At 36.5% G+C, this 15,597-nt stretch overlaps 1 protein-coding gene across 6 annotated transcripts in view; it reads left to right on the top strand.

Moving 5' to 3' along the window:
- Window positions 1–6,546, top strand: part of ROBO2 (roundabout guidance receptor 2) — a 459,965-nt gene extending 453,419 nt beyond the window's left edge. For all 6 annotated transcript variants that reach the window (XM_031556589.2, XM_031556590.2, XM_085241102.1 and 3 more), the window contains one exon: window positions 641–6,546. In XM_031556589.2, coding sequence (XP_031412449.1) covers window positions 641–642 — 2 coding nt within the window. In that variant the 3' untranslated portion in view covers window positions 643–6,546. The remainder of the gene's footprint in view (window positions 1–640) is intronic.
- Window positions 6,547–15,597: the final 9,051 nt, after the last annotated feature.

The raw sequence follows: 15,597 nt of genomic DNA, 5'->3' as shown, positions 1-15,597 counted from the left end.
GCTAAACTTGCTGGGCAAATTGATGTCAAGGATGTGATGCCTTTTCCTAAGCCTTCTGTTGCTTGTTGCAAAATTTTATGCTCTTCTTGACCATAGATGGAGGTCCTGTTTTTTAGCTATGTAGCCCAATTTCTTATTTGCAAATTCCAGTTTCCCAGGCCAGAGGAATTATTTTCCAAACTTTTTTTCTGTTGTCATCACTCTGTACCTATTAAATCTTTCCTAAAACCATGTTAATGCTGCATGCATGACAGTGGTACTTGATGCCGAAAGGTTTGAGTCTCTTGCTTGAAGTAGTACACCACGATCTAAACTAGCTCAAGCAATGCAACTGCTGGCACTTCTGTCTCCTATTTGCTGCAATCAACCCTCTGTAACTACCCACCTACTGTTACTGCCAAGCAGCTTGTAAGAGATTCTGGTGCACAAACCCCAAAATGAGGTATTTCAGATATGATGTTGGTAAGTGCTGAATTTTAGCATCCACTGATTTTCATCTTAGAAGCAATTAGCTCCTTTATCCAAACCTACTGAATATTTGTCCTGCACTGCTTTGATATTGACATAGGCTTTGTTTTGTGTGTTTGTTTGTTTGTTTTTCACCTTATTACAATCTCTTTCTCTCTGTTTCTCTCTATAGAGTAGTTGAGAAGACACATTGCAAGCTGCTCTGATGGGCCATCAGGGCTGAACTCATGGAAGTGATGACACTAAACAGTGCAATGAACATTTTCTTTATTTATGTACTATTAAAAGAACTGTAAATGCAATGTAAAGACACACAGCCACACATATCCCACAGATACTTGTGTTCTTCTCTTTATACACCATCCACCTTAAAATATTCCTTGTCAGGAGTATACAAAAAGAAAAAAAAAAATCACCCTCCAGGATGGAAAGAATTTCCTTCTGTATATAATTTCTTTTGTTGCATTGCTATGCAAGTTCACCTTCTTTTTAGCTATGTTCATATTCATGTCTGTTTTTATTGGTCTGTTGTACTATATGTGAATTAATAGGCTGTGGTGCCATATATTAACTTTTAATTGTGTAACTTTTATGTTTAAAGTTTGCACTGCAATTTTATTTGGTGATAAGCACAAAACTCTACTCCTCATGACATGAAGAAAAAAAGAGACTGAATGTGTTTGAAGAAAGTTTACGTACTGTAAGCTACTTTGGATAATGCTGGATGTAAAGGAGTATGTTAGATGGTTTTCCATTGGGGTGTAGAAATGAGAAAGTGACAGGCAAAAATGATGTCAGTAAAGACATTAGAAACAGATTTAAATCTTATAAAAGCAGACAACATAGTTGCTCTTCCTATTTAAGAAGGGGTCAGAAGTTGGAAGTTTGAGTTTAAAGAGTGAATATGAAAATTAACAGTAGCATGAGATGGCCTAGACCCTTTCACTAGAATGATTCCCTTTAGTATCTGTTTTTAGCCATCCAATGCCATTAAGTAAAGGTAAAGAAAAACAAACCTTGCTACAAACAAAAGAAATTAAGGTGTTTCACTAAAGCTGTTTTATATTGCAGTTTTGAAAGAATTATTATCATTAATTTCTGCAACCCAAAATGTAAGTCAGAAATTTCCCAAAAGAAACAAACAGTATAAACTCAAGGAATACCTATTGAGTAGTTAAGGATGCAATCTATTATTAAAACTTATTCAGGCTGCTTCTGAAAAAAACTAAATGTCAGAGTATTTTATTTCATCTTTCCAATACATGTACAGTACAATAGTAAATAGAGCTGCACCACTGAAATTCATGACATTAATTGTTTTGATGCAGTCTAGAGAAACCTTTGTGTTCTGTTACCTGAAGTCTGTGAGAGCTGAAGTTGATTTCACTAAATTTTTAGTGTTTGGAAGGACAGTAACAGTCAAATTATTGTTTTAGGAATATTTTCTGCGATGCAATACATTCAAAAAGTTGGATACAAGCAAAGAAAATCCTTGAACTGTTTTTTTAGTGAGTGGCTTCACACCCTACTATAATGAGGAAATAATGCATGTTTATACACTTTTTGAATAAACCAAAGTCTGTAAGTGGACATTAATGACAACATCCTGTCTCTTCATTAGTTTTCATTACTTTGTCCAAATCTTCTGTACCTCTCAAATCTCAATGATTGAATTGTCAAACTTTTCTTAGAATGTTGTATATAGGTATCGCCCTCATTTGCTTAATTTAAATATTGCATCCTATAGCTTATTTCTGTTAGTCTATTTCTGACCATGAACATTTTTCCATTTGAATACCTTTTTCATATAATCAGTCTATGTTGTTTTATATATTGCCTTGGAGCTCACCAGTATTAAGGACACTTTTAGTAATGGCAGAATTTTAGAAGAGTAAATTTCAATGCTAAATATGTGTTGCTTTTCATGTCATTAACTTATTCCATGATAAGATAAAACACGACAGCCATCAGCTATAACTCAGCACTATCAAATATTAAAAAAATCATAGTTAACTTCCTTAAGGTCAAGACTGTTATTTAGCAGGTTACAAAAAGAGTTGAGAGAAATGAATGTGTTTATCTATATAAGTGACCAATGAGTACATGTAATTTACCTGCTTGTTTAATCACTATAGTTAAAACCATTATTTAAAAATGTGCAAAATTGTTCAAGCAAGATAAAGAAGGCATCATATATACATATGTATGGTTTTTTACTTTGTTATTACTATATGAAAAGAAGATTATTCAGGGTACAATTCAAATTGAATTCTCTGAAAAAAAAGTTCAACTAGTCACCAGTGAAATAGTTCTGTTAATTTGAAAGCTTGTGCTGAGCTTTGGTGGAACACCTTACTCACTATATCCTACTTAAAATTCAGTATCATTAAAAGTCGATGAAGCCATCCCAATTACTTTCAAATATGTGTTTTATCTCTTCTACTGGAAAGTAAATGTGTGTCAGTATTAAAGCTGTGCAGTACCATGATATTCACTAACTTGTCCATCTGCTTCTGTACATTTTTGTTCATTAATAATTTGCTTACAATATTACATAAAGTGTGTTGTTGTGTATCGCAAAGTGTCTCCATAATCTTACAGGTGATGTCTCTTCTTTTTTTTCTCTCTTTTCTATACAGTGTACTTCCAATGAACCACAGTACATATTTTTTAAAATGCCATTTAATTTACTATTTTAAAAGAAGAATTCTCCTTTTTTTTAAAAAAATGGAAAACATTTATTGTGAATAATGTGTTTAAAGAAAAGGGATGTTGTGGCAGCACTTAGAATTGTTTTTTAATTTGTTTTTTAAAAAAATATTTATTGGCTACAGTTTGTTCACGAAAAAGTATGACCTCTTAATGTGTTTCATTGGTATTGTTAGTGCAGCAAAGTTTAATTGGCATAAAAAGTTGGTTAATAGTCCTGTTGAAGTGTGTATTGTATATTTACTGGGGAAAAAAAAAATAAAACATACTCACATTTCAAATCTATGTTAAAATACCTTGAGTAAGGAGTCAATATGTGAAAATCCAAACTGGTAACAATCAGGCAATAATAACATAGACTGAACTATAATCATCACTGTCCACTTACAGGTAACAAGGATCATTTTATACCCTGTTTTTGAACTGTGTTAATAGCTATCTTATAAATAGCTCATGGGAAACATCATCTGCCATAGGGATTTCTCATGAAGCTCTTCTCCACGTTGGGAATAGTTGTACCAATGTAATTACACTGATACAGCTATTCTAGTGATACAGCCTCCATTTGCATACATACTCTGTCAGTATACAATAAGGGCTGCAAACATATGGCGTTAAAGCCCATAATCTAGTATACATGTACAAACCTGTGTTCAGTAGTTGAGCACCCCCTGACCTGGGGGGTCTTGTACTGGTGGAGTGACTGCCAACCCAGAATAGGGTATCCCCAGGATGTATACATAGATGCTACATCAAACTTTCTCAATCTTTGCTTGAACATATGCTCAATTTTAAATATGGGAGGGCTGAAGAATTGATTAATAAATTATTCCATGTACTTCAGTGGTGTATTGCTGCCATATCAGTGATGCAAACAGACATTTATTTTTTGTTATTTCTCAAGTCCTTACCCAGGTCAGTTAACCTTTTGATTAAATTTCTGAAATGCCACGGAAACAGTGTTCCCTGGGGAAAAAATAAAAAAAAAAAAAAAAAAAAAAAAAGAAAAAAGAAAAAAAAGAAAAAAAAAAGCATGGAATATTTTAAGTATATTGATTTAACAATAAGCCAATGTAAAAGGAAGACATGACTGTTTAAAATAATACTATGCTGGCTTATGCATTGCCAGTCAGGAGAAAAGATGTGGGAGGGTGGGCTGGGAAAGAGTCCTCACAATTGACAGAGGAAAGATGCTCAGGTTGGGGGAGATTCTGGCAGGAATTTTTTAAATACAGGCAACTCTTTTTCTACTATTTATGCACTATTTTTTTTATTATTATTATTAGTTTGTTTTTATGATTGATGATTTTTAGGAAATTTAGCAGGGGAGCTAGAAGGAAAAAAATGCTGGCTAGCAAGCAGTCTTTGGCCATCAAGGCTCTGCACGCATTGCACAGAAGAGTGGTGGCATCCAACCACTTTGCTCTTTCTACTTTGTTTCCCAGCTTTTGTTAGACGAACCTCTCACCCTGCCGACTGCTTCCAAACCCAAAATAATAGCTATGGCTTGAAAATACTTGGTGGGACCCAGAGGAGATGTAGGGCTGTGCCTGTGTGCTATGAATGTGGACAGTTACTGGGTGTGTGGGGAGAGCTACCTCTGAGCTCTGGCATTGGTGTGAGAACTATCTTACTCTCTGCCTCTGTTTGACTGTACAGCTACACCCGGGAAAACCTCAGCTCTAGTTGTCTACAGCATGCCACAGTATAGCAGTGTCTTTTCTAATTTGTGACTCCTCATTCAGTCTATTACAGACCATCCTCGATTCAATGCCTGCCTCTCACCACATGATCCAAGGACTGAAATTGCATATGCTGACATTTAGGCCAGTGAGGTTGTTGTTCCAATCTATGCAGCACAATGAAAAACAACAACAACAACAAAAAACCTTGTCACTTCAACATGAACCTTTTAAAACAATCCTCAAAAAAATCATAGAAAACAAAGCATTTGAGATGTACGTGCTTGGTTTTGTTTTGATTTTATTTCATTTTCTTGGGTATCTTTTCTTAGCTACCGTCGGACTTTCTTTCTCACAAGCTGCTAAACTTTCCCTCCCCCATTCTCTAGCATTGAATAAGTTATGACATTAGAGAATACTTACATTTGTGTACTTTCTGTGTTACAACTATCAACAGCAAGGTCCACAGTTGCATTCACTTCAATTGGTCAAAGTCAGACAGGGAATTAAATGTTTGGGATTTTTTTTCTAAAAAGGCCTGCAGCTGTTTGTGCCGATATTTGCTCCCCATTTGTGATGATCACTGCACCTTTTGCCTTCAAGGATGCCATTAGTAATTCTTGTTTGCGTTCAAAAGCAGGAATCCATTGTGCAGCAGTTGGAGGGCCACTCGAATGCAGGTAAAGAATATAACAGCTTGAGCAAGTGTTAATTAGAGCCAATTAAACTTAATTGACCTCCTTTGGCAGAAAAAATGTAGAATAGAACTTGCTCTGTCCTTGCAAAATGGAGATCTTGCTCTAAGCATGAGTGGGAAGCTCAGTTTCATGTATCAGGCTGTAGCAATTACATGAGTATAACAACCGGGAGGAGGCTCGCTCCAATTTTTTTCTAAAAACAGCTCTGCTCTATCAAAGTACTGCAATAAAAGTGAGATTTCTGGTTCGCTCTATTTAAAAACCTAATTTTTACAGAGCAAATGAGCATCCCAAGATACTAATGCTAATCTCTAGGAATGAATTGGCAGAAAAAATACAGGATCTCTTTTGTAGGTAAGTAATGGTGTGAGCACAAAGAGGCGATTCAAGTTGGAAACATCTCTGCTGAGAGGCTGTGACTGTGCTAAGCAGTAGGTGCGTGCCACAGTGTGCCTGGATCAGTGCCTTGTGCACTTGCCTACAGTTCAGCACAGCTCCCACTGTGCCTTCCCTTGAGGTGTCCTTCTGAGGACTTCTACTGGGAGAGAGCTCACCAGACCCATCCGAGGTTGTGATGCTGTTGGGCTGGGCTATGGGGAGCACGTGTGCACCACTGCCATGGGTGTCAGAGTGGGTATCAAAAGAAACGTGAAGAGAGAGGGAGACAATGATGGGTGGGAAATGTAAAATTGTATGAATTCAAAGGCACGGTCAGTGCTAAACAACCGAACCCTATGAAAGGCCTGTATCCAGCTTCAGTGACTGCATTTTGCTGGTGTCATTATTTATTTATTTTTCTTTATCAGGAACTGAATGCAACTGATTTTGCTGCTGACTTGGCCTTACTATTAACAGCAATAAAGGTGTTAGTCAGGTGGGGACTTCGATGTGACCAATAGCATCACTCTTGCTTCAGGGAATGTTCTTGTGCTGGCTTGTTAATGAATTTCTTTCCTAATGAGTATCATTAAAAACCCTTTGATTAGCTATTTGTGTGAATGCCCTTCCTTTTTCCTCTGAGCTGCTACTTGCACAAGTGGTAGCAGGATTTCGCCCTAGGCAGAAAGCATGCAGCTGTATTCCTTTCCTCATGAATACAACTCTAAAGCAAACTGCAGTAGGAGAAGGGGGAGGGAGGGAATAAAAATAAAAGCTCACAGATGAGTTGAAGTTGCTATCTACATATGTACAACCTGAGCAGGCACTAGCATTCAGATGAGACTGTCATTAGGGAAATGAAGAGCAATAGGTAGCAATGGCAAAGCATGTAACAATAATTGGCATACACCTCAAGTGCCAACAGGCGAAGAAACAAATAAAGCTATAACCTGCGGAAAGGCAATGCCAGAGAACAAATGGACCGCAACAAGCAAACAAAAAATGCCATTTCATAAAATGCAGCAAAAAGCCTGGAAAATAAAATTAAAACCAAAACAAGGCATTTCACATCCCAGACCCCTTAATGAGATATTGATGGCATAGAAATTTCCTACATCTATGCAAGACAAAAGAAAGTCTGAGAAGCACAAAAACAATTAGGAAACAGATTTGGCAATCTGTGGTTTAATAGAAGAGATGTGGCATAGCAGAGTACAATTAATCACCAATTGCTTGAAATGCTTTCTTCTCCTGAGCTGTTGTAGGCCTTTCTTTGTCCCTTCTCGTCTTAAAATGACACTCACTCGATCCAGTTTGTATTTAAAATGAATATCTCCTTTCTTTTTCCTTCTCCAGTCCCCAAGTCCACAGAATTACAGATTCTGATACACAAATACTTTCCATTTACACTCATGCCACAAGCTTAAAGCTAGCTGCAGCCTACCCAACCCCATCTTCCTTATTCTCTTTTTCCCCATCAGGCAGTGAGCTTATCTGCATATTTTCTGTCTTGTTGTTAGGCATACGATGAAGCGTTTCTATTTTTGTCTTTCTCTGCCGAGAAAGCTGTCTCAGAAGCATCAGACTTAGAGATTTCTACAAGTTCATTTTTGTGTTTGATCTGTGTAGAGTTTGAGGTTTAAAATAGGTCACTGGGTGCCTCTAGAGCATTTCTAAGGAAGTGAGAGCCATTGCTGAATCTAGATTTGAGTGTTTTAACCCTGCACATTGAGCCTGAGAAACTCAGGGTGGATGATCACACTTGCAGGACTAAGGCCATGTGTAATAGTCTGTGTCTGCTGTGCCATGGGTTGGTCTTTGACTCAGTGTGCACGTTTTAGTAGCAGCAAAAGAATGTGCCATAAAACTTGTGAACAAATAAGTAACTCTAAATAGTGACAGCCTGAAAGTAAGTTTTGGGGTCTGGTGAAATCAGTGATAATACTTTATGCTTTTCTTTAATAAAAATAAAGTATTAGATTTGTTGGGATAATCTCTGTAGTGCAGTAGTGGATCTTAGCACTTCCAAAGACCAGATTTCTGTTCTGTGTACCGTACAGCCTTGGGACATTTAAATATATTCTTATTTTTATTATTTTTTTTTTTTACATGAATATTAGTGTATATAAAACCTGTGTCCAAACAGAAAGCTTTGAAAATTTTGCCTGTCATCATTCATATGGGTTTTTGGGACTTTGGAGAGTTAGAATCATAGAATGATTTGGGTTGGAAAGGACATCAAAGATCATCTAGTTCCAACCTCCTGCAGTGGGCAGGGTTATCAGCCACTAAACCAGGCACTAAATCAGGATGCCCAATTACCCAAATTCAAAGTGTTTTCACAAGCACTAAGAATACTGAAAGAACCACCTGAACTCTCTTTTCATATTTCTGTATTCCTTTTGGTCTTGTACAGGCCCATGAGTGTAAGCAGACAACAGTTTCAGCTTTTTGTTGCCAATGTATTACACTTCTGATTTCATTGGGGGATTTAGGAGCCATGACTTTCATAGATGCTAATTAGAAGCTAGAAATTAATAGTAAAAGCACCAAACCTTTGAGTTCTGCTAAGTAGCAGCCTTTATACTTCAGCTGAGAGTAAAACATTTCAGTACTTGTCCAGCTAGCTTTTCTTTAACTAATTTCATCATATAACTATAACATTTGGTAATATTCCCAGTGCAGCCATCAAAGCGATGAAACTTCTCTTTAAAACTGAATTGCTTTAATCAGGAACTCGGACAAATAAATAGAATTTGTGCCACAAGTTTTATTCCTACTTGCTTTTCTAGCAACAGCAGCAGCACGGCTGCAAAAAGAAAATGTTAACAAAAGCCAGGCAAATTCAGCATCCTTCAGTAAGCACTTGAAATTGCCTTTGCCTTGGTCTCTACTTTGCATAAGCTGGGAAATGTTTGATGTAGGTCTTTGTTCTGCTGATGTCCCTGACCACCTCTCTCTCCCTGGACACACTCAGAGGCAGAGCAGCCATGGGAGTGGAGGTCAAGAGAAAAAAAATAGAGGGGAAGAATGAGATAACCTGCAAAATTTCAACAACAGCTTTCCATAGAAAAAAATAATTCTATTTTACCAGCCAGTTCTTTGGCACACTGTGGATCAGCCGATATACAGAAATACTTTTTCCCACTGCCTTTTTTTCCTTTAGATTTGGATAAATGTAAGCAGCTGTCTCAGAAAAAATGAGATTTTATCTTAAAAAACAACAAACAAACCAACAAACAAAACCCAAAAACACCACCAACAAAAAAATAACAACATTAATAACCAATGTTAAGTACCAGGATAATGTGGGGCTGTTTTCAGAGCAGGCCTCTGACCATCAATAATAGGATGTATCAGTAAATTGATTATAGTTCGTACACTGTTCCTACTGCTGACAATAATAATGACAGAATGCTTTTAATTGGTCCCAAGGAACTAAAATGAAACAAAATGCTCCCTTTTTTTATGATGAGCATTGCTTTTCTCTCTCAAAGACTCAATATTATCATCATAGTCTTAAGGGTATTCTGAAGCATCTTGTGTTCTTCACTGTCTTAAATCCATTTATTAAATTGAGTGTTATTGAGCATGAGGCTGACATTTGGTGATTCTCACGCAGTTTCTAATAGCTGCAGGGTGCTCATTTTTGGAAGCAGTTTTATGATGCTACAGAGTGTGTTCTTTGCTTTTGCTGGCACATATCATACCATACAGTTGAAGCAGAGCTGTCAGGACAGCATGTCTCTATTTAGCAGACCATTGTTTATCATCAAACTCAATATTCTTGGAGTTTTTTCAACAATTGCATTGTTGCCAGTGGTAAAATTTCAGAGCTTCATAAATGGCTGTGCATAGGCAGATTAATCCAGCTGGCAAACTATCTACTCTTAAGATTTTTGTAAAAGTCATCAACTAAGGAGCCAATAATTTTCACTCTCTGATGAAGTCTTCATTATGGAGCATCTGAAACCTTGTTATAATATGAATGACTTTGACATTATAACTCCAGCTATGTGTTTGCACTTCTAATAACACTCATACAATGGAAACTGAGCACTACAAAAGCCTCTGAAAGCTGAGTAAATTAATTTTCCACTGTGTTCATACAACGTAGAGGTATAGTAAGGGTCTCTCATGTTATTTACAATGTCTTTGTCAGATTCTTCTTATTTTAATTCCCTGGTATATAAACCTGTCGAATGTCAACGTTTGTAACAATCAGCTTTCAGTAAACACAATCTACAGAGATGTGACTTGTGCAGGATGTGAAAAGAGTAGGTCACTCCATAATGGACAAGTGTGAAGGGAGGACAAGTTAGCTCAAAACACTTTGTGTTTGTTAGATTTAATTTAAGGTTTTGACTGTGCAGATTCAGAAACAATTGCCACAGGTGGTCAGGCATATTAGGAAGAAGTACAATAAATAATAAGGCTACTGTGCTATGATGGTATCATAACATCTGAAACAGCCACGTTAGCTGTTGTTTCACCATTTTTCAGTATTGATTTTATTACTCTGAAATGAAATTATTACAGCTTTGACCTGCTAGTGGATCCTCTGATATTGAAGCAGCACTAATAACATATTTGTTTTTTTTTTTGTTTTTCTTTGTTCCTCTACTTTTTTTTCCTCTCGTCCCTCCCCCTGCAATAGACAGGTTCATCATGATTGAGGTGTAGTTCACTATCTACATAATCGTGCTGATAAAGCACTCCTGGATGGCTGTGTTGAGCAGAGGCCAGGATGAATTAGGTGGAAACATTCCTTTTAGATAATGCTTCTATAAGAAAATATCTTTCCTTTTTCATTTTGATTTTTTTTTTTTTTTTCCAGTACTCATAGCTTTCCAGGAAGAAGTTCCTTTTTCAGAACAAAACAAATTAATATTTCCTTAAGAGAATCTTATTGATAGAGGCATTAATTCACTGACATACAGGGTTTGATCCTTATCCTTTCTTACACATGAAGTACTATCTTACTCAAACAGTCCAAAGAAGAAATGAATACAACATCTATACCATGTTGCTCATCCAAGCTGCTTGGACTTTCTTTATTTATGTCATTCATTTTTCAAATAACTACTCTTAAATTTCTTGTACTCAGTCTGCCCTCTGACATTTGTAATTCATCTTTATTTCGGTACTATTTTCATGTGATGACATGAGAAAACAGCATCAAGTTATGCCAGGAGATATTTAGATTGGATATTAGCAATAATTTCTTTCTGGAAAGGATAGTTAGGCATTGGAATAGGCTGCTCAGGGGGGTAGTAGAGCCACCAGAGTTATTTAAGAGATGTGTGGATGTGTAGTTTAGTGGTGGATTTGGTAGTGTTAGGTAGATGGTTGGATTTGATTTTACTGGACTTTTTTCCAAACTAAGTGATTCTATGATTCGCTATTTGTGATTTTCTTACCCCCAGTTATCCTTCTTTTTGAGGGTAGATGGAATGAGGGTGGATATGATTTTGTTCTTTGAGCCTCTTCTACACATCACGCATAACATCTTTGCTATTTGGATAAGGAAAATCAGAGTATAACTGTTCACCCTACAAAAGGAGAATTATTTATAGGTTGCCCAATTTTATGTTCATGTTAAGACAACTGTTGCTGTTTTTACAGGCTTATCTTGGGTGTATGTTTAGATGTTTCATACTTGTGTGACATGAAAAAATCTGACTAAATAAAATTCGAACTCAGATTTCTCACATTTCCTATACAAGCCTAACTCCCTCCGTGATATACTATGCTTATTGATGTGTGATGTGGCTTTAAAAAGTTTAATATTTTCTCTTCCAAATTTTTCCTTCAACTGCAGAAGTTATTGATGTGGATTACATCTGGAAACTCAATAAACAATTTTAGAATCTCTAAGCTTGCATCCACTTTGCCAGCTAGAAATTTAGAATGGCTTCAGTTCAAAACAACTAGTTAGGGAGACTCATTCAGCTATAGTCATAAATCATCATACAACCTGGCACTGACAAATTAGTCTTGGCCTAGATTATCCAGAAGCTTTGCAAGAAATCTGGCTAGGGTAAGGCTGTAACATTAACAGCAGGCATCCTGGGATATGCTTTCAAACTTCTGGATGGAGATGGATATGTAAACAATATGCTTTGTGGGCAAATTTCCAGGAAAATCTATTGAAGTTTTAAATTTGTCTTTGATTACTTTTCCCAGAACTTTTTTTTCCAGTTCAGTTGCTGTCTTTGTTGTCCAAATGCATGTCAGTAAGGTGGATCTAGGATGATAATCAGACTCATCTGTCAGCAGTGCTATGAGAAGCATAAAAGGCCAGTTGCAATGTTTAGTACACAAAACATTGCTGTTAAAGGCTATCCTGCTCATCAAACTTTGTTGAAAATGATAAGGCTTTCCAGTGGTAGTTTAGACTAGTAGTTGGAAAACATTTCTAATTGAGCTCCACGGCTGTGTAGCTGACACATATGGTAAATCTCCACAGAGACTCTGAAAATAGGCTGAGAATTAATGAGCTTCTAATATCAAGATTGATGCCTCTTGAATATGTCTCCTCTATGCTCTGAGTCTCCTCCATCTCTCTGCTCCTCCACTGCTGTCTTATCCACTCCTTTTTCCAAATTCCTTATCTCATAAACAGTCATCAAAGCACTTTTCTGTGCATATGTGTATGTATGATAGAGCTTAAAATAAACTGTGTAAGCAGACATTCCAATATCTTAATCTGCCAGCAAGAGAATGGCATAAATAGAGGAGTGGAGGGGCCAGTAAGTTATTTCATTAAAATAAATGGCATCAACTTTGAAAACTATAACACGTTTCTTATTTATTAGTATCAATGAAATGCTATCTAAACATTTTAATGTTTCTATTAGCTGCTATTCTTTGTCTTTATATTGCAGCTTTTCCTCAGATTATCCCAACCTTCCTTCTTTTTCAAACAAGTCTTTCTGGTTTTCCCATTCTGTCTTCTTTCTTATATTCTTTTCCTCTGCTTCGTTTAGGATTTCCAATTCACATGCTACCCTCCAACACCAGTCTTTCCACTGTATAATTTTCCAAGATCATTCTTTCCTCCATCTGCATCGCTAGTATGAAATTCACTATTTTAAATATGTCATTCTAATGCGTAAATAGCAAAATCTCTGAGCACACATATGGCAAAGTAGATGTCTCCAGAAAAATGAGTAGAATCAAATTTACTTGACTGCTCAAGTATTTTATCGTGTACTGATTCCTACTTGTTACTAAATATGAAAGGATCTTCTAAGCCTGTTTGTATGATTATAGCCATCAGAGGGGAATTAATAATTTTCTACAAGTATACTGGCTCTTTAAGAAAGAACTGAAGGATAACATCAATCCTTTTGCACGATGAGGAGCAGAGGAAGCTGGTAATACCTATTTCTTATTGCAATCTCCATGTCACTGTTACAGATAGATTTAAAACTGCTTACAGGCCTGTTGGCTGGGTACTGTGAGTACAGTAAAATATTGTTCTTTTTCCTTATTAAAGTATTAGGAGTCCAGTTTGACATAAAATCCATAAAACATATGGATTTGGGGAGCTCTGAATCATTAATAACGCAATGGTTTGTTTATGGAATAAATATAAGGGAAAGATGAAGTGGAAATTAAATGTAATTGAAAAGAATGTGAATTTTTACAAAGATAATATTCCCTACAAGCATGGTTTAGTCTACTGGTTTAACTGTGAAGCAGAACAGAATATAATCATATTTTGATCCAGGTGATTTTAACTGCAGTCAAAACTGATGTTCTTGTCTCCTGGCAAGATTTTTGTTTTGCTTTGTTGTTTTTTCTTTCTTTAACTGAGAATCAGAAGGCAGATAGATCACCCTCATTTTAGGTTCACAGCTTCTATTTTGATCATGCAACACTTGGGTCCCTGAGAGCACCATGGCCACAAACAGGTCCATGCATGGAACAGAAATGGTGAAACCTCCAGAGCTTAGGCTGTGCTCCTATACACTGGCTGCTCAGGTCCTATCTGAGCAGAGGGGAAGTCAATCCAAGCTTTGCTGTGTCCCTCATAACACTGTGACAGCAAATGCCAGAGGGATGATTTGGGTTTCACTCCTACACCACGTTGAGATGATGAGTCGCTGTGGTTTGCCTGGAAAGAAGCAGCTTTTCCCAGTCAGCTTCTCAGTGTCTCTTGCCTCTATCTGTAAAGCTGGCTATGGCAGAAATATTTGAAGCAGATTCTCCTTTCCATGTCACATTGCTTACAGAGGCCACTTTAGTAAATCTATAAAGTGAGAATGTGAAGAATGTACTGGTTGTTGGGGTCTCAAGAGACTGGGATTGGACACAAGGAACTGTTTGGCTCTCCCTTTGTTCTACACGACCAAATATTCCTTCCCTTCCCTCCTCTTCCATTGTTTCTCCTTTCTGGTTTCTGTGTTTTTGTGAGCTTACCGAAATTTCTGGATTTTTTTCTTTTTCCTACTCATTTTCAATGCTTGAATGCTGAAAGATAAGCATACCTGCTTGCAGAGATTAACAACATTTAAAAAAAATAAATCCCTGTATAGAAGTTGCCACATTCTCATTTTCATGAGATTATGGTTTCTAGAACAACAAAATTGCACTGACAATATCTGGAGCTCCCTTGTCCTCTGGCACCACTAATTGAGAGTACAGGTACTTCTCAAGGAAATCTCCATTTCCTTGAAGTACTGAAATAATCTCCCACGATACTACATATGAATATACAGGAGGATTATATGTAAATATGTAGAAAGGTTTGTTTTGTCTGTTTTCTTTAGATAGCTGCACACGCTGAAGTTGACAGATAGACACATTTGTTGCTGATACTAGTTTTTACACAAAATCTTTCATTCTAGCACTTCTCAAAAGCCCAAACAACTCTTCATATGTATGTATTGCAAATTGATTGTCAAGTGTTTTCTATTAGCACTGAACTAGTTAAATGACAAGTAAATTATTTCAAAGTGCAGACTGCAGACTAGTAGTCTTGTGTGCAAAGCTAGCAACGTTACAGAAGTAGCCATCACATAGATATAACATTTCTTACCAATGATTGAACACTGATCATCAAAATGATGACATGTTGCATCCATGCTTGTTTGTCTTTGAGGATATCATGACCAAGCACAGACAATTACACCAAATTAATTACACTGTTCAGTGTTGAGGACAAGGATTATCCTGAATCTTTCACACAGATTTCAGCCAAGGCTATATGGTGAATTTGTACATATTCATAAAGATAAATGAAAATGTGACATCCTTTTATGTTAGCAAATAAGTTGTACTAGTAAAAATTTATAACAAGTCTGAATAATATACAAATACAGCAGCATTTCACAAAGATTCACAGTCAGATGGATAAAGTAAGCAATAAACACTGTTCCTCTCGGTTGCTGCATTATCAAGACTATAAGTAATGAAAACATGTTGAAAGGAGTCCACAAAATCAGAGTAAGATTTATATTTTGTTGATAATGCGATCGTAGAAGCAGGTTTTGAGAACCAATAAAGCAATTCCATAAATGTGTGAATTATAGAATTATCTGTTAAATGAAAAAATAAATGCAAGATCTTTGAGAGACATTGTGCTTGGTGTCATTGTCTGATAATTTTCTTTTAAAATGTAAAAGGATTAAAAATGATCATTACTTAGGGTAGGA

Source organism: Meleagris gallopavo, chromosome 1 (genome assembly GCF_905368555.1).
Source record: "Meleagris gallopavo chromosome 1, MGAL_WU_HG_1.1, whole genome shotgun sequence".
NCBI lineage: Eukaryota > Metazoa > Chordata > Aves > Galliformes > Phasianidae > Meleagris > Meleagris gallopavo.
This window is presented reverse-complemented; position numbering and strand designations above follow the sequence as displayed.